The following is a 16,751-nucleotide window of genomic DNA, read 5'->3' as shown; positions in this document are numbered from 1 at the left end:
CATCTCTCTATTTATTTATGCCAGCAGCCAGACAGTCAGTATTCTAGGCTTCGCCCACTGTTGTGATCACCAGCTCTGCCTTGTGAGGCAAAGGCACCCTTAGACAATATATAAATGATGGGCGTGGCCAGCGTTCTGTAACCTGGTGGCTTGCCGACTCCTGATCTATGTAATCAATGTGTCTATTGTTGTTGTTTGATGAAATGGGTTTGAATGACCTCTGCTGCGGTACAGTTTCGGTGTTTTCCTCTTACCGATGTATCCTGGAGGGCCCTGTGGCACGGGTGTCCCTGGATCCTGGGTCCCGCCCCTGTGTGATCATGGTCTGTAGTTACCCATCTGCCTGCACGCGTGCTCAGGCTGTTCTCTCCTTGCTCGCTCTCTCCGTGACTTGGCGGTGAACACCTGTACGCTAAAGCTGGACTGCAAGGTGGCCCCCCAGCGATCCTCGGGGACACCTCGCCGGGAGGGCACACAGCCCGCAGGCGGTTCCATGCCCCCCTCGTGTGTTACACTTTTCTGAATTGGCTGTCAGCATTTACAGACCAGGGCAATGAACCCCGCACAGGTAGCTGGGGGGCCTGGGGGTCCGTCCGGCTGGCCGCCTCTCCGAGTGAGCAACCTACAGGACAGACTGGGACCCACCGCCCGGTTCCAGGTGTTGGGGCCTACGCGCCCCCTTCGGGGAGGGCGGTGACGGGGGCTCCTGGTCACTCGTGGGGCTGCAGCTCCAAGGGTCTGGAGAAGGCGGCCGCCTTGGGATCTTGCCATTACTGCCTTCTTGGAGGGGTCGCGCAGGGTGGGACCCCCAGACTGAAGCCAGCCTGCACCCACCTCCTGGCTCCCGGGGGCCCTGCCAGCCGGGCCGGGTTAGGGGGCTGACCGGCGACTGTCCTCTCAGGTGTTGTGGCACCGAGCCCAGTATGAGCCGCTCTTCCACATGCTCAGCGACCCTGAGGCCTATGTGTTCACCTGCGTCAACCAGACCGCGGAGCAGCAGGAGCTGGAGGACGAGCAGCGGCGGCTGTGTGACATCCAGCCCTTCCTGCCGGTCCTGCGCCTGGTGGCCCGCGAGGGTGACAGGGTGAAGAAGCTCATCAACTCACAGATCAGCCTCCTCATTGGCAAAGGTACCCCGGCCAGTGCGGGCCATGTGCTCCAGGCTGCCCTGTGCCCCCAGGGCGCGACCCCCGACCCCCGACCCCCAGGCTGACCTGGCTCCTCCCTGCCTCTCAGGCCTGCACGAGTTTGATTCTTTGTGCGACCCGGAAGTGAATGACTTTCGAGCCAAGATGCGCCAGTTCTGCGAGGAGGCGGCTGCCCGCCGGCAGCAGCTGGGCTGGGAGGCCTGGCTGCAGTACTGCTTCCCCCTGCAGCTGGAGCCCTCGGCGCGGAGCTGGGGGCCTGGCACCCTGCGCGTCCCCAGCCGGGCCCTCCTGGTCAACGTCAAGTTCGAGGGCAGTGAGGTGAGCTGTGGCTCCTGCTGGGCTGCGTCCAGGCCACGTGTCCACGGAGGATGCTGCCCTTGTGGAACTCCCCCGTCAACCACCAGCGCCACCCAAATTCACGCTCCCCCCTGTAGCATCAGATGGTATTTGTGGGGTATCCAGGCATCCCTGGGGCTCGGCCGAACATCCCACCAGGCAGCTCGGCAAGGCAGAAAAATGGGCTTGGTCACTGGTCTGTTCCTTCATTCAGCGACTGTGGCCTGGGTGTCGGCCCTGTGCCTGCCTCAGATCCTGCCCTGGCAGAGCTGACGCTCGAGGCGCAGGGCAGGCCTAATGCAGCAAGGAGGCAAGCCCGCCCCCACACCCCGGGACCGTGGCCCCTCCCCAGGGCGGAGGGCTGACCCTCCCTTCTCCCCCCCAGGAGAGCTTCACCTTCCAGGTGTCCACCAAGGATGTGCCCCTGGCCCTGATGGCCTGTGCGCTCCGGAAGAAGGCCACGGTGTTCCGGCAGCCGCTGGTGGAGCAGCCCGAGGACTATACCCTGCAGGTGAACGGGAAGCACGAGTACCTGTACGGCAGCTACCCCCTCTGTCAGTTCCAGGTGAGGGCTGGCGGCGAGCGGCCCTGGGCTCCTGGGTTCCAATGGCCTGGTCAGAGGCCTGGGGGGGTGGGGGGCTGGTTCCCTGGCCTCTCTTGAACCCAATGAGTCAGGCCTTTGGGGGTCACAGCCAGAGCGTCCTTTTGCTGTGGCTGGGCTGACCCTCCCTGTGGACAGAGGGAAGGCTGCGTCCTCAGGAGGTGGGTGGGGCCAGAAGAGCCGGCCGGAGAGGCCAGGAGGGCCGGGAAGAGGCAGTGGTCAGCATGGGGGTGTCCCCGGACCCCTACTCATCTGGGAAACGGGAGGGACTGCCCGTCGGCCACTCACTCTGCTCCCATGTCTCAGTACATCTGCAGCTGCCTGCACAGCGGGCTGACCCCCCACCTGACCATGGTACACTCCTCCTCCATCCTCGCCATGCGGGACGAACAGAGCAACCCCGCCCCGCAAGGCCAGAAACCACGCACCAAACCGCCTCCCATTCCCATGAAGAAGGTGAGCTGAGCCTTCCACTTACCCCGCCCTCCGTCCTTTTGTCCCACCTGCTGTCTGACCCTAGAGCCTCTTGGGCAGCGCCCCGGGCCGGCGGTGGGCCCGGGGCTCCTCGCCTCCTGCCCCTTGTCAGTCAGTGTTGAGAGCTGGGGCCTTGAGCCTGGGCAGCCAACACGGCCGGGGGTGCTGGGGGAGCCTGTCTGAATTTCCTGGGGCAGCTGCAGGCCTGGCTCCCAGCGGCTGTGCTCCTCACACTCCCCCTGCTTCCTGAACTCGGGCAGAACTCCGTGCCTGCAGGCTCAGGGGGTTGGGGCCCCTGGACCACCGCACAGCAGGTTTTCGGTTTTCTGGTAAAGGATGGCGTTGGCCATAGGTACCGGAGCCTCGCCACAAACCTGCAACACTGCCCCCTACCCCACACCCACGCGCCACCCCAGCCTCCGGATCCTTCCTCTGTAAAGGCCCCGCTTCTCCTCCCTCCCAGCCCTCCTCTGTGTCCCTGTGGTCCCTGGAGCAGCCCTTCTGCATCGAGCTGATTCAGGGCAGCAAAGTGAACGCCGACGAACGGATGAAGGTAGGGCGCCTGGGCCGCGGCGGGGGGTGCAGGTGTTTTTTGCACAAACAAGGTGGCTGTGGCCTTAGAGGGACGGCAGAGGAAGTGGCGGGGGGTCACACGAATGTGGCTGACCACATTACCCAGCATCCCTGCCCAGCGTGGTTGTGAGCTGCTTCAAAACAGGAAGGGGGGAGGGGAGCAGGTTGGCGGCCAGAGAGGCCGATTCGTAGAAACTGGGCCTAGCGAGTTCTAGGTACTTGACTTTGGTAGAGATCGTGGGGCCAGGCCCAGCCCAGGGATGTGGCAGCCACAGTCAGGCAGGGGACAGGCATTAGGAGAGGAGGCACGCGAGCTGGGCTGGGGGCCTTTTGGGGTTCCCAGGGGGTGGGGGGTGGGGGAGGCATGTGCCTGGACTCCTGGGGGCCAAGCCCTGAGTCCTTGGGACAGCCGGCTGGGTGCCGGCTTTATTGTTCTGTCTGCAGGCTGTGAAACCTGGATCACAGAGAGGTTGGGTCTCTGGGGAGTGCTTTTTTTGGGGGGCTAATTTCATAAGCAGGCAGGCAGGCAGGCAGGCAGGCCTGAGTTCCCCTGGCGGAATCGTGGAGGTCTGGATGCAGGCAGCTTTCTCTTGCGGCAGAGCGGGCCGGAGGCAGGGCCCAGAGCTCCTGAGGCATTAAATCCTTCCCCAGCCACGGGGTTCACGGGGCCCTGGGCAGTGGAGGGAGCCCCCGGGCGTTAGGGCTTGAAGGCTCCCTGGAGTTCCCGAGCCCAGCTGGGGAAACTGAGGCCAGAGCAGGCAGCAACGTGCCCTGGGGCCCCGCAGAGTCACTGGGGAGCTGAGACCAGTCCCCTATACACAGCCCACGGCAGCCTTCCCTCTCGCTCCCCCCGCTGCCCGGGCCCCTGGCCATCCGTCCCACCCAGGCAGCCAGCCCCACCGACTTCTGTCCCTATGCTGGACGTGGGATTCAGACCCATGTGGAATGACATTTCAGAAGGAGATTCGGGCTTTAGATGGGTGAGCGACTTGGGAGAGGCGAGGGGGCCGGGCCTCTGCCACCCAGCACCGACGCCATCCCCTCCACAGCTGGTGGTGCAGGCCGGGCTCTTTCACGGCAACGAGACGCTGTGCAAGACGGTGTCCAGCTCGGAGGTGAGCGTGTGCTCAGAGCCCGTGTGGAAGCAGCGCCTGGAGTTCGACATCAACATCTGCGACCTGCCGCGCATGGCCCGCCTCTGCTTCGCGCTGTATGCCGTGATCGAGAAGGCCAAGAAGGCTCGCTCCACCAAGAAGAAGTCCAAGAAGGCGGTGGGTGGGCTGGCTGGGAGGCGAGGGCCCTGTCTCAGGGAGCCCGTGCACTGCCTACTGGGCCCAGTCCGGTCCCACAGCCCCGGTGGCCGCTCAGCTGCACGGGCTCATCCGTTCCCCGCTCCTAGTCCGGCCACTGGCCCTGCCGTGCCCCAGTTCTGGGTTCCCGGGCTTGATTCGGAATGTCGGCTCAGGCCTCTGGTCCTCGTGGGAAGCTGGAGGTAGCTGCGGGGGGTGGAAGGAGACTCGCTCCCGCAGGCAGCAGGGCGGCCTGAGTCAGCAGCTGGCCGGGCAGGAGTGGTGGTTGGGCTCTGAGTCACGGGCCCCAGGACGTGACCGGCCACTGAGCCATGCCGACTCCGCCATCGCTGAGCTGGGCCAGCTTTCTGGGGCGGACGTGGCTTGTTTGGGGGTTCTTCCAGAAGCTGGGAGTGGGGTGCAGAAGGGAGCCACTAGGGGGGCCCCTCCCCCTCTTCAGGCTGGGGGCCTCACAAGGAGCCTGAGTGTGGGCAGGGAAGCCGGCCTGGAGGCCGCGCCCTCTGGCAGTGACGGGGGAGGCCCTGACCTGCCCGCGTTCTCCCCCAGGACTGCCCCATCGCCTGGGCCAACCTCACCCTGTTTGACTACAAGGACCAGCTCAAGACTGGCGAATACTGCCTCTACATGTGGCCCTCCGTCCCAGGTTGGCCCAGGCTCGAAGGGGAGGTTTTGGGGGGAGTTCCCCAACGGGGGGCCATTGCCCGTGTAACGCCATCTGTCCCTGTGCCCAGATGAGAAAGGGGAGCTGCTGAACCCCACAGGCACCGTGTGCAGCAACCCCAACACCGAGAGTGCTGCCGCCCTCGTCATCTGTCTTCCGGAGGTGGCCCTGCACCCTGTGTACTACCCTGCCCTGGACAAGGTCGGTGAGGCCCCTCCCCACCCGGGGTCCGGGACGCCCTGCTCAGAGGCTGTGGGGCTGAACGAGGCGAACCTCCCTGACCCTGCCTCTGGGGCTCCCCAGGACGTGGTCCCTGGGCCCTGTGAGTTGCCGGGGGTGAGGGCTGGGCCGCCCCGCATGTTTGGAGGCTTCCCTGACTTTCTGGAACCCCCTGCATCCTCGTGCAGTGGTCCTCAGCCAGAGGCCGCTGTGCTCCCCGGGGTCCTCAGGCAACATCCGAAGGCGTTTTTGGTTGTCACGACGAGTGGGAGGGATGCTCCTGGCTTCTGGGTGGCAGCGGGAGGCCAGGGAGGCCTCTAAACACCACAGGGCAGTCCCCACCATGGAGGGTCACCTGCCCCAGGGCCCCGCGGGCTGGCCCAAGCCCTGGGGGTGCTGCTGAGAGCGCCGCTGAGAGCAGGGACCCTGGTTGCAGATCCTGGAGCTGGGGCGGCATGGGGAACACGGGCGCTTCACGGAGGAGGAGGTGAGAGGGGCCCCGGGCGGTGGGGCGCGAGCCGGGAGCAGGGCGCGAGCCGGGCGTGGGGCCAGCTGCAACGTCACCCCCTGCGCCCCCAGCAGCTGCAGCTTCGGGAAATCCTGGAGCGGCGCGGGTCCGGGGAGCTGTATGAGCACGAGAAGGACCTGGTGTGGAAGATGCGCCACGAGGTCCAGGAGCACTTCCCTGAGGCGCTGGCCCGGCTGCTGCTGGTCACCAAGTGGAACAAGCATGAGGACGTGGCCCAGGTGGGCTGCGGTGGGGGGGCAGGGCCCAGAGGGGCAGCACCTGGGACGGGCGGAGCCCCCCACCCTGACCACCAGCTCCCCCAGATGCTCTACCTGCTGTGCTCCTGGCCGGAGCTGCCCGCCCTGAGCGCCCTGGAGCTGCTGGACTCCAGCTTCCCTGACCGCCACGTGGGCTCCTTCGCCATCAAGTCCCTGCGGAAACTGACGTGAGTCCCACGGGCTCCTGCTCCTCCTCGGGAGGGCGGCTTTGCCCCGACTGCCTGGCAGCGGGCGCAGGGGAGGGGGCTGAACCTCCCCTGGGGGCCTGCTCCGGGAGGCCGGCCCCTTGCCCGTGCCCTGCCCCCTGGCCAGCCACAGACTGTCCTGAGCTGCGAGCCACAAAGCTCCAGGCCACAGCCGGCTCCCTCCCCCACAGGGACGATGAGCTTTTCCAGTACCTGCTGCAGCTGGTGCAGGTGCTCAAGTACGAGTCCTACCTCGACTGCGAGCTGACCAAGTTCCTGCTGGACCGGGCCCTGGCCAACCGCAAGATCGGCCACTTCCTCTTCTGGCACCTCCGGTAGCTGGATTCAGCTGGCCTCCCTGGAAGGCCGTGGGGAGGGTGGCGGGGCTCTTGCCTGCTGGCCCCGCATTCCCTGCCGGCCTGGGCGTCCTGGCCCGGCTGGGAGGGCCCCATGGCTTGCTGGGGGAGACTCAGCCCCTCCTCCCCCTCTCCAGCTCCGAGATGCACGTGCCGTCGGTGGCCCTGCGCTTCGGCCTCATCATGGAGGCTTACTGCAGGGGCAGCACCCATCACATGAAGGTGCTGATGAAGCAGGTGAGGCTCTGGCCCCCGCCCTTGCCCCTGGCTGGGCTCCGCTCCCGCTCCCAGGCGGGGTCAGCCTGGCCGCTTCAGAATCGCCCGCCCCTCCAGGCCTGACTGCGCCGCCCTCCATTGTCCTGGCCAGGGGGAAGCGCTGAGCAAGCTGAAGGCCCTGAACGACTTTGTCAAAGTGAGCTCCCAGAAGAGCCCCAAGCCCCAGACCAAGGAGCTGATGCACCTGTGCATGCGCCAGGAGACCTACCTGGAGGCCCTCTCCCACCTGCAGTCCCCGCTGGACCCGAGTATCCTGCTGGCTGAAGTCTGGTGAGCGCCCGTGCAGGCCTCCCCTCCCCCACAGAGGCCTGGCGGGAGCCCCACTGACCGCCCTCTGCCCGGCAGTGTGGAGCAGTGCACCTTCATGGACTCCAAGATGAAGCCGCTGTGGGTCATGTACAGCAACGAGGAGGCGGGCAGTAGCGGCAGCGTGGGCATCATCTTTAAGAACGGGGACGGTGAGCAGGCCGGCTGGGTGTCCCCATAGCGCCCTGCCCTCGGGGTCCCCGGAGGGCGCGCCAGGGACAAGTGGGGGGATGCTGGGCCTGGGCAGGGCCGGGGCGCAGAACCCGCTAGACACTGATGCCCTTCCCTCCTGGGGCCGGCGGCGCAGACCTCCGCCAGGACATGCTGACTCTGCAGATGATCCAGCTCATGGACGTGCTGTGGAAGCAGGAGGGGCTGGACCTCAGGTGAGGAGCCTGCCTGCCATCCATCGGTGCCTGCACCAGGCCTGGGGTCCTGTCCCGTTGTCTGGGTTCTCCGCCAAAACTGACATCACCTCCTCAGGGGAAATGGCTGTTCTATGAAGAGCGGGGACCAGTTGAAAACCAGGGTCCCCGGGTGGGGTGAAGGCCAGCCTGGCCTTAGCGTCCGTGGCCCCATTGCTGCCCTCACCCCAAGCATCCCTGGCTTCCCGCCCCGCCTTCCTCCATGCCGCATTTTCCTCTCCCAGAAAACACGTGCTCCTGCTTTCTCTCTGCATCCTGGGCGCGGGCGCTGGCTGCCCCGAACAGCCTTCCTGGGCCCTGGGAATCAGGGGCTCCTCCTCCCCAGCTGCTGCTCGTTTTCCTCCTTTTCAGCCACTTGAGTAGCATCTCCTGTGGCTAGTTTGGGTTTCTTGAGCTCCTCGGGGCTCCAGCTGCCCCGGGGACAGCCCTTGACCGCAGCCCACCCCTCCCCGCACCTGGCCAGGATGACCCCCTACGGCTGCCTCTCCACTGGGGACCGCACAGGCCTCATCGAGGTGGTGCTGCGCTCGGACACCATTGCCAACATCCAGCTGAACAAGAGCAACATGGCAGCCACGGCCGCTTTCAACAAGGATGCCCTGCTCAACTGGCTCAAGTCCAAGAACCCTGGGTAGGTTTCAGACCTCGGGGACAGGCGCTGCCTCTGTTCTGAGAGCTGAGGTTTGCGAGTCAAAGGCGAAGGGACGGGCTGCGCCAGTCTCTGTGGCTTCCTGGCTCAGCCCGTGTCTGCGATGGGGTGGGCTGTGTCTCCGAGCCCCCTCGTTAGCAGCCACCTCTGAACTGCGGGACCTAAAACCGCACCCCTTTATTATTGGCTCAGACTCTGTCACCTGAGCTGGCGCAGCCGAAGGGTTCTGCTGGGATCCCGCACGTGGCCGCTGGCGTCTGGTAGCTTGGCCAGGCTGCAGGGGGCCTACCTGGAGCTCGGGGCTGGCTGGCTGGCTGGCTGGCAGGCAGGCAGCTGCCCCTCGCTCCGCTCCGTGTGGCCTTTCCTCACTGGCCGGGAAGGCTCCGAGCTGCACAGACGTTGAAGGCCATGGTGTCCCATCCCCCCTCGTCCCACCCAGGGAGGCCCTGGACAGAGCCATTGAGGAGTTCACCCTGTCCTGCGCTGGCTACTGCGTGGCCACGTACGTGCTGGGTATCGGTGATCGGCACAGCGACAACATCATGATCCGCGAGAATGGGCAGGTAGGGGCAGCGCCTGTCTTCTGGCCTCGCCCTCGGCCTTTCTGCTCTGCACTCAGCTCTAGAGAAAGACCTCCCTCTGCCCCCCTCACCCCGCCGGCTGCTGCTCAGTGTTTGCCCTTCCCTTCTGGTCCCTTAGCTGTTCCACATTGACTTTGGCCACTTTCTGGGCAACTTTAAGACCAAGTTTGGAATCAACCGTGAGCGAGTCCCATTCATCCTCACCTATGACTTTGTCCACGTGATCCAGCAGGGGAAGACGAACAATAGTGAGAAATTTGAAAGGTAAGAGTGCCTCAGAGCCCCGAAGTGCCCCTCGGACCCAGGGCTGCAGACAGGGTGCAGAGAGGGCACTGCCAGCCCACCTGGAGGGGGCAGCGTGGGGAGGTCGCTGGGTCCTGCAGGAGGAGGCAGGCTCAGGCGGTGGGAGCTCTTCCTACAGGGCTGTGTCCAGGGGGTGGGCGCAGGTCCACTGGGTCTGGGCGGACCCAGGGCCCACGTGCCCCTGCCTGCAGGTTCCGCGGCTACTGCGAGCGAGCCTACACCATCCTGAGACGCCATGGGCTGCTCTTCCTCCACCTCTTCGCCCTGATGCGAGCGGCAGGCCTGCCCGAGCTCAGCTGCTCCAAAGACATCCAGTACCTCAAGGTAAGCCAGGGCAGCGGGGCGCACCAGCAGAGACCAGGCAGCTCCAGCCGTCCTGAGGCCTGTCTCCTGGCGGTGTGACCCAGGGTACCCCTCCCCCGAGGGTGGTGGACCCCACAGGGCGTCGGGAGCCAGCAGCGGGGGCTGGGGGAAGCGGCCGGAGGTAGCCCGCTTTTGCTGCAAGCGGGCATCTGATTTTGCGGGGGGGTCTGGGGCCTGTCTCGGTTTGGATCAGACTAAAGAGCTCTTCCCAAGAGAGGTGTTGGGTGGCTCTCTCCTCTCTTCACTCAGTTCTTTCAGGAGGGAGCTTGAAAGGCCCAGACAGGGAGGAAGCCCAGGGAGGCGGGAGGGCTTGCCTTGGAGAGCAGGGGCCGGGCCCCTCAGTGCATCCATGGTTGGGCCTCAGGACTCGCTGGCGCTGGGAAAAACGGAGGAGGAGGCGCTGAAGCACTTCCGCGTGAAGTTTAACGAAGCCCTGCGCGAAAGCTGGAAAACCAAAGTGAATTGGCTGGCCCACAACGTGTCCAAAGACAACAGGCAATAGCCGCCCCCACCCAGCGGCCCCCGGACCCCTCCGAGCCCCCGGCCAGGATGTGAGCAAACCATCGGTCTTGGGAACAGGCACCGCGGGGCCTGAGAGCCTGAGCTGCACCCAACGGGGAGGAACTCTCACAACCGCCTTTTGTTTACACTGGTTATTTATTAATGACTTGAAATGTTTCAGGAACTAAATAGCCATAGAAATGCATCCTCTGTGCAGGGGAGGGGCGCCGTCCTCAGCGTCCCGGATCAGAGCCCTGGGCTTGGGTGAGAAGACACTGTGAGCTGGGCACCTGGAGACAGCGCCTGGTAGAGGGTTGAAACCCTGGGTCTTCCAGCGGGTGGATGTGGACCCAGCAAAGACTCTCTTCCCCGTGGGGAGCCGCCGTCTTCCCGGGGCTCCCGGGGGTTAGTTACCTGGTGCCCGCCGTCCACGCCTCCGTTCACACCACCCCCCGCCCTGCCCACCCTTCGTGCTCCCTGTGGACTGAGTTCTCTGCCCTCTCGATTCAGGGATGCTTGCTTTCCACTTTCTAAGTGACTCTTGGGTACGGGAATTCTCTCATCTCTCTGCTGTCAAGTGATTTTGTGTGCGGGTAGGAAGAAATATCCAAACGTTGAACCTCTATGGCTGGGGAGAGCAGCCTCAGCCCCCATAACGTATTACCTATGCTGGTCCTCAAGATGTATTAAAAAAGTCTGAGCTTGATTGAGCTCATTCTGGTCCTGGGTCAGGGGAAAGCAGGTCAGAGTGCTTTGTGCCATTATCTGTGAGCTTCCTCTTAAAGCAGGTTTTAAGGAAGGACTCGCGCTCTTCCAGAACTCTCGCCTTCGAGAACCTGCTGTGAGCAATCGGGCCCCAGGGGTGTGAGTTCAGGGTGTCGTGGAAACGTCCTCTGATGGTGTGTAGCTGAACACGAAGCCATGGGCAGATCTGGGCAGCTCTACACATGCCGATTCCTGGGCCTCTCCCCGCCTCCTGAAGCTGGCTGTGGGGACGGGACCAGGAACCCGGGCCTGGAGAAGCCCATCGGGGCCCACCAGGCTACCCGGCTGATCTCAGAAAGGCCTCGCAAGGCTCAGCAGCCCCGGAGCACACCTGTTCCCTGTAAGGGCTGTGTTGCTGAGGCCCACCTGGCCCGGTCGGATAGAGAACGCCCGGGGGCGTGTCTGTGTTATTTATTTAAAGGAGTCCGTGCGCCCTGGCACGGGCAGCACACTTGGCATTCACAGCAATTTCTGATTTGGGTGTACGGCCTGTGTGCCTGGTGAGAAGAGTATTTTCTATTTTTTAAATCCTTTACTTTTTCTGTGTGGGGAAGGTGAGTTCAACGTCACGGATGTAGGCTGGAGGCCAGTGCTCTGTGAAACCTTGAAATGAGAGGTAAAAGCAGATGACAAGAAATAAAAGCCTTTGTATGTTATGTTCTTGGCTCAAAGAGAAACGGCATGCAAGATGACAAACCACTCGTGCTCCCGCTGGAGTTAGAACCAGAACTTTATTGTAGTGTAGACACTTTCTGGCCTGGCATCAACATACACGTCGGGAAAGTGGGACCACAGCGGCTACAGACAGCGAGGACGCGCGCCTCCGCGTTGGCGTCTACCCATTGTCTAAACGGAGCAGCTACAGTGACAGTGCGTGGAGGGAGGGCCACACAGACACAGGACAGCGGCAGTGTCCTCGAGACTAGCAGTTAGGGTTACACGACAGTATTCAAAATCATTTCCCCCCGTTTTAGAAATCTAAAATTTTACATGTAAATTAAAAACAAAGTGCTATAGGGGCTTTAGCTCCTGACGCCCTCTCCTTCACCGCCAAGCACAGCAGCAGCAGGGCCCCCACTCCTGGGAGCGGGTGCCCCCCACCTCCCGCCGCCCTGGGGCTCTGAGGAGAGAGCAGAGCGTGCGCTGCTGCAGGGGGTCGGAGTCTGACTCGGGGCCTCTGGCTGTGTGTTCGGCGAGCGTGTTCCCAGATCGGGCAGGCCCACGGTGGCTCCAGAGCGAGCGGCGCGGCGGCTTGTGCCATCCGTGTGTTCCCTAAGTCCTGGCGTATGACACGCACGTCGAAGCGTGAGCCCCAGGGCTGTACACGAGGAGTCCAGGTTCCTGCACACGGCACTGTGTGCACAGTGGGCCCAGGACCCCAGTGCCCACCCCCTCTGCCACACGAGAAACAGGTGGGACCCCAAAGACGGGCGCCAGGCATTGCCAGCCTCCAGACAGGGTCCCCTCCCACCAAGCAGCACGCCAAGTCCCTGCCCTTGACTGGCCGGGCCCCACCTGGGGTCGGAGCCCTGAGGCTGGGGCAGTCCTGGGTGCCCAGGCGGGGCAGGCCCCTTTCCCCGTGTCCGGGCAGAGCAGGAGCCCGGGGGAGGGTCTCCCGCACTCCGTGTCTCCCGCTCGCGCTCCGGCCCTGGGTCACACTGGCACAGAGGACGTGAGGAATCCCGATTTATTTACAAAATATTAAAAAGTCAGTTCATCATCTACATATTAACCCCCATTCTGCCATTTTATACATGCACTAGTTTGGAAAAACAAAATTTAAAAAAAAAAAGGATTACCAGGTGGGAATGAGAGATTTTTAACCCTTGGTCACCAAGTCCAGGCACTCGGTGTTTTCGGAGGAGCGAGGGCCACACGGAGCGAGGTGACTGGAGGGCGCGCGTGTCAGCTCCTCACGGGACAGAGATCCAGGCGGAGGGAGGGGCAGGGAGGGAGCCTGGGGTCCTGCACACCAAGCGTGGGCGACGGGGAGGGTCAGCAGACCTACTGGCCAGAAGGACTTTGTACATCGTGGACCCTTGGGGCCGGTACGAAGATGGCAGCAGAGTCCCGGGAAGCAGGACACGAGGGCGCAGCGGTGGCTCAGTAGCTGAGGGTGGAGTCGTCCCACTCCAGCTGCTGCGGCCTGTCCCCGGTCCGCGGGCCCCCGCGCTCCCCCTCCTCCTCCTCGCTGCTCTCCGACTCGGCACTGGTGACATCGTCCTCCTCCTCACCATCCTCGCTCTCTTCCTCCTCCTCCTCCTCCTCCTCTTCCTCGCTGTGTTGGTCCTCGTATGTCTGTCAAAGAGATGGCCACGTCAGTCTGTCTGCTGGCCCCCACCCCAGCTCATGATCCGGCCACCCAAAGTGTGTCCACGTCCGGGAGCCCCAGCAGAAGGGAGCCCCAGCGGAAGGGAGCCCCGTGTCTCGCTCCACAGTGAGACAGGCTGGGCCGCACTAAGGTCGCCTCATTCAAGATGAAACGAAAAACGGCTCTGGTAGCCACCCTTTAGAGTCTGTGCGCCTGGGGACGGGGTGTCTCTACACGTGCTGGGTGGCATGACCTCGAGCAAGGCCTCCCCAGGCCTCAGTTTACCCACCTGCAAACAGGACACCTACACCTCAGAGAATCACCGCACGGGCCACACGCGCGGTGGCCACGCCGCCCTCCTGAGGCGAGCCCGGCTCGGGCCAGGCCCACGGGTGCTCGGCCGGGGCCGCCGGCCTGCGCCTACCTCCATGGGGTTCACGGTGATGGTCAGGGCCGAGTCGTCCCAGTCCATCTCGCTCTCCTTGCCGGCGTCCTGGTCCCGCACGGCTCGCTGGTGAGCAGCCCGGATCCGGAACACTCCCAGGATGATCATGAACACCAAGAAGCTGACGCACACCACGATCACGACGGTGGCCGTGCTGGGGACAACTGCAACGAGACGGAGACGGCACGGGGCCGTGGCCGCAAGCCCTGACCCCGAGGGCCGTGCCCTCGGCCGCCTCCGCACGGACCCCAGAGGACAGGAGGGGAAGTCGCCAAGGCTCAGCGCGGGTTCCAAATCTGGGCCCAGCTACGGCCCTACAGCCGTGGCCACGTCTGTCCCTGTCGATGCTTTAGTTTCCTCGTGTGACCCGGACCAACAGCACCTCCTCTGGGCTGGGGCTGGGCTCTCGGCAGGAAGGGAAGAGGGCGGGCAGGCGGGGGGAGGGGCCCCACAGTCCTACCTGCAAACGGGTGGGGGTTGGCCAGGTTGTGGCCTGAGAGATCAACAAAGGAGCGATGCTCAGGGTGGACGAACTGCGGCTGGGCGGCCATGTGGTTGGCGTGTTCCACAGGGTTGGCTGTGTGGATCACGTTCACCTGCGGCAGAGGGAGAAAGGCAGCCTGCACCTGCCCGAGAGGCGGGCCCGTGGTCAGAGCTGGCGCGACCAGGGCGCCCACAGCGCTCCCTGCGCTGGTGCTGGTGGGCGGACGAGGGAGGGACAGGACAAAACCGAGGGCAAGCACTTAGAACTGCGGTGACAATGTGACACTGTCACACATCCAAGGACTATACTGCTGTTCAAATAATTCGTCTTTATTGGATTTGATAAAAGAATCTCTGCACAGCAGACTGGGAAGGGAACTGAGGGGGCAGCGCTGGGCCCTCCCCACCGGCCCTCTGAGGAGCTCTGGCTGAGACCGTGTCCCCTCGCCCTGGAATCCCAGGCGTGTGAAGGAGAGCACACGTCATGACCGTTCCTTCCTTTCAGGTGGCTACCCTCTGGCTCAGACCGAACTCTCACGGACTCTCGCGCCCGTGAGCTGAGCCTCCCGCCGCCAGGAGGCCCGGGAGGGTGTGAGCCGCTCGAGTGCCGGCAGCGCTTTGGGTTTGTTTGTCCAGACACCAGAAGCCCCGAGGGACCGAGGGGCGGCCCTGTAGGCCCCGGAGGCTCGGGGGAGGACGAGGCCCTCTGGCCGTCGCGGCCTGAGTCCCCAGCACCAGGCTCAGCAACGGCAGGCCTGCCGGCGCCGCCCCTGCCTCAGCAGCCGAGGGCCCCCCACCGTGCGCACCCACAGGGGGCCTGGCTCCTCGGATGGCGCTCTTTCTAACACGTCACACCTCAGGGCGTGGCCACACCTCAGGGCGCGGCGCGGCCCGGCCCCGCCCCCACCCTGAGGCACTCACTGCCTCGGGCCCCTGACCTCCTCCCTCAGAAGGTGCCCAGCTCCCGCACGGAGGCGGCCTAGGCGCGAGGGGAGCACCCCCGGCTGCCCCACTGACCTGTGTCCCCACCCGGCGTCGGTCTAACCAGCAGCAGCCCCCGGCTGGACAGGGCCACACCTGGGGACAATCCCATGCCACTGCCACCACGGATGCTCTAAACGTCAACGTCTGCCGACGCCAGGGCCGAGCTGGCGCCCTTCTCCGGGGAGCCCGGCACTCACCTCCACCTGAAACTCGTTGCTGACGTAGCGTCCATTCAGCTCGGAGCAGACGAGCTTGAACTTCCGGTCGAGCAAGGACCTGGAGTGCCAGTTGCGATAGCGCAGGAGGCGCAGCACCTCCTCGTAGCTGGCCATGGTGTCCACGCCTGCAGGGGCGGGGGGGCGAGGACAGGGCCGGCGGCTGAGGCGGCCACACGGTCTGGCTTTCCGTTTGCAGGAGCAAATGCCCAAGCGTGCAGGAGTGGTTTCCTGCTTGAGGGGACGTGCCGCATGCCTGACCTCTGCCCCCTCTTAAGGTTGGGACATAAGGCGGGGACCCCGGGAAACGGCCTCCTTTCCCACCTCCTCCAGGACCCTCTCTGGGTTCTGGGGTGCGAGGGAGGGCAGGTGCATGGCTCCGGCTCCTGCCGACTGGCCGGCTGGGCCCACCGGGCCCACCAAGGCCTCTCACCTGTGAAGGTCACGCCCAGGTCAGAGCGGCTCACTTCCATGCCCCGGGGCTGCAGGTGGGCCGCGTCCACCTCCAGGCTCTCCTGCTCGGGGTTCAGCTCCTCCCCCTCCACCGTCACCTCACAGGTGTCCAGGTCGTGCACGACCTCCTCTGACACGAGGGACTCTTGAACTGCAAAACAGGCCGAAGGGGAAATCACAGCCGCTGAGAGCCAGGGAGGGGTCACGCGCCACAGCTTACAGGCTCATCCTCAAACTCAGAGCCCTTTTAAGGACCCATGACAGGGGACAGGAGGGGCACTTTCAAGAAAGGGGCTGGCCCTCCCCGGGCTGACCAGCCAACGGAGGCGCGGCCCCTCCAACAGCACCTGTCCCTGCTGCCCCTCAGGGTTCAGTGCGATTTGGGTGTCAAGCCAGAAATGAAAGGACTCTCCGTGGGTTTCCAAAACCCATAATGAGCTCTGCCCTTGGATCAGATTCCAGAAGCATCCAGACATTGAAACCTCCCACCATGTCCAGGGGGAGGACCTGGGCCACGGGCCGCAGGAAAGGGCTCGCAGCCGCCCAGTTTCGAGCCGAGGCCAGGGCCACCGCCCCAGGCAGGGGGCGGTTACCTGTGGGGTCCTCGTCCCCTTCCCCGTCGGGCTCCACCTCCCTCGTGATGGTGCTGATGATCCGCAGCTCAGGGAAAAGGAAAACTCCTTCCGAGCTCTCGAACTCAGACGCCGCTCGTGCGAAGTGGTGGACGCCACTCAGGCTGATCTTGGGCTCCTCCGGCTGCAGAACCATCACGGAACCGTCGACCGGGGGGACTGCAATGCAGGCGGCCTCGTTAGGACACCTGCCGACAGGGGAGGGAATGGAAGGCCAGGGCTGTGAGAGGCACATGGGGCGGCACACACAAGGGATGCCACCAACACAGGACAGCGGCCACTCCTAGAATGTGCTGCCAAATGTTATTAGCAAACATCATTCTAACTTTCTGGCTCCCCTTTCCTTACAAAGGGGGCACTGGGTCGACTGAGGAACCTACATACACGCATTTCTTCTCAGGGGTCAGTGA

At 64.2% G+C, this 16,751-nt stretch overlaps 2 protein-coding genes across 12 annotated transcripts in view; one reads left to right on the top strand and one right to left on the bottom strand.

Annotated features, from left to right (window-relative positions):
- Positions 1-11,243, top strand: part of PIK3CD (phosphatidylinositol-4,5-bisphosphate 3-kinase catalytic subunit delta) — a 45,991-nt gene extending 34,748 nt beyond the window's left edge. For 2 of the 4 annotated variants that reach the window (XM_054579787.1, XM_054579786.1), the window contains exons 4-24: positions 902-1,130; positions 1,237-1,466; positions 1,870-2,049; positions 2,392-2,541; positions 3,023-3,112; positions 4,182-4,403; positions 4,989-5,085; positions 5,174-5,304; positions 5,759-5,809; positions 5,902-6,069; positions 6,154-6,275; positions 6,485-6,628; positions 6,787-6,886; positions 7,017-7,195; positions 7,271-7,383; positions 7,539-7,617; positions 8,120-8,287; positions 8,745-8,868; positions 9,005-9,150; positions 9,381-9,513; positions 9,917-11,243. In XM_054579787.1, coding sequence (XP_054435762.1) covers positions 902-1,130; positions 1,237-1,466; positions 1,870-2,049; positions 2,392-2,541; positions 3,023-3,112; positions 4,182-4,403; positions 4,989-5,085; positions 5,174-5,304; positions 5,759-5,809; positions 5,902-6,069; positions 6,154-6,275; positions 6,485-6,628; positions 6,787-6,886; positions 7,017-7,195; positions 7,271-7,383; positions 7,539-7,617; positions 8,120-8,287; positions 8,745-8,868; positions 9,005-9,150; positions 9,381-9,513; positions 9,917-10,054 — 2,994 coding nt within the window. In that variant the 3' untranslated portion in view covers positions 10,055-11,243. The remainder of the gene's footprint in view (positions 1-901; positions 1,131-1,236; positions 1,467-1,869; positions 2,050-2,391; positions 2,542-3,022; positions 3,113-4,181; positions 4,404-4,988; positions 5,086-5,173; positions 5,305-5,758; positions 5,810-5,901; positions 6,070-6,153; positions 6,276-6,484; positions 6,629-6,786; positions 6,887-7,016; positions 7,196-7,270; positions 7,384-7,538; positions 7,618-8,119; positions 8,288-8,744; positions 8,869-9,004; positions 9,151-9,380; positions 9,514-9,916) is intronic. The other 2 variants (XM_054579789.1, XM_054579788.1) reach the window with 2 other exon arrangements.
- Positions 11,244-11,438: 195 nt separating this feature from the next.
- The window catches only part of CLSTN1 (calsyntenin 1), a 61,120-nt gene continuing 55,807 nt past the window's right edge, over positions 11,439-16,751 (bottom strand). For 4 of the 8 annotated variants that reach the window (XM_054579791.1, XM_054579794.1, XM_054579793.1 and 1 more), the window contains 6 exons: positions 16,303-16,529; positions 15,690-15,860; positions 15,239-15,384; positions 14,035-14,200; positions 13,554-13,738; positions 11,439-13,116 (listed from right to left, as the gene is read on the bottom strand). In XM_054579791.1, coding sequence (XP_054435766.1) covers positions 12,922-13,116; positions 13,554-13,738; positions 14,035-14,200; positions 15,239-15,384; positions 15,690-15,860; positions 16,303-16,529 — 1,090 coding nt within the window. In that variant the 3' untranslated portion in view covers positions 11,439-12,921. The remainder of the gene's footprint in view (positions 13,117-13,553; positions 13,739-14,034; positions 14,201-15,238; positions 15,385-15,689; positions 15,861-16,302; positions 16,530-16,751) is intronic. The other 4 variants (XM_054579792.1, XM_054579796.1, XM_054579795.1 and 1 more) reach the window with 1 other exon arrangement.

Source organism: Pteronotus mesoamericanus, unplaced genomic scaffold, assembly GCF_021234165.1.
Source record: "Pteronotus mesoamericanus isolate MK-2021 breed Mesoamerican mustached bat unplaced genomic scaffold, CSHL_Meso_final contig_557, whole genome shotgun sequence".
In the NCBI taxonomy this organism is placed as follows: domain Eukaryota; kingdom Metazoa; phylum Chordata; class Mammalia; order Chiroptera; family Mormoopidae; genus Pteronotus; species Pteronotus mesoamericanus.
Note: the sequence above shows the minus strand (reverse complement) of the source record. Positions and strands in the feature narration are given on the sequence as shown.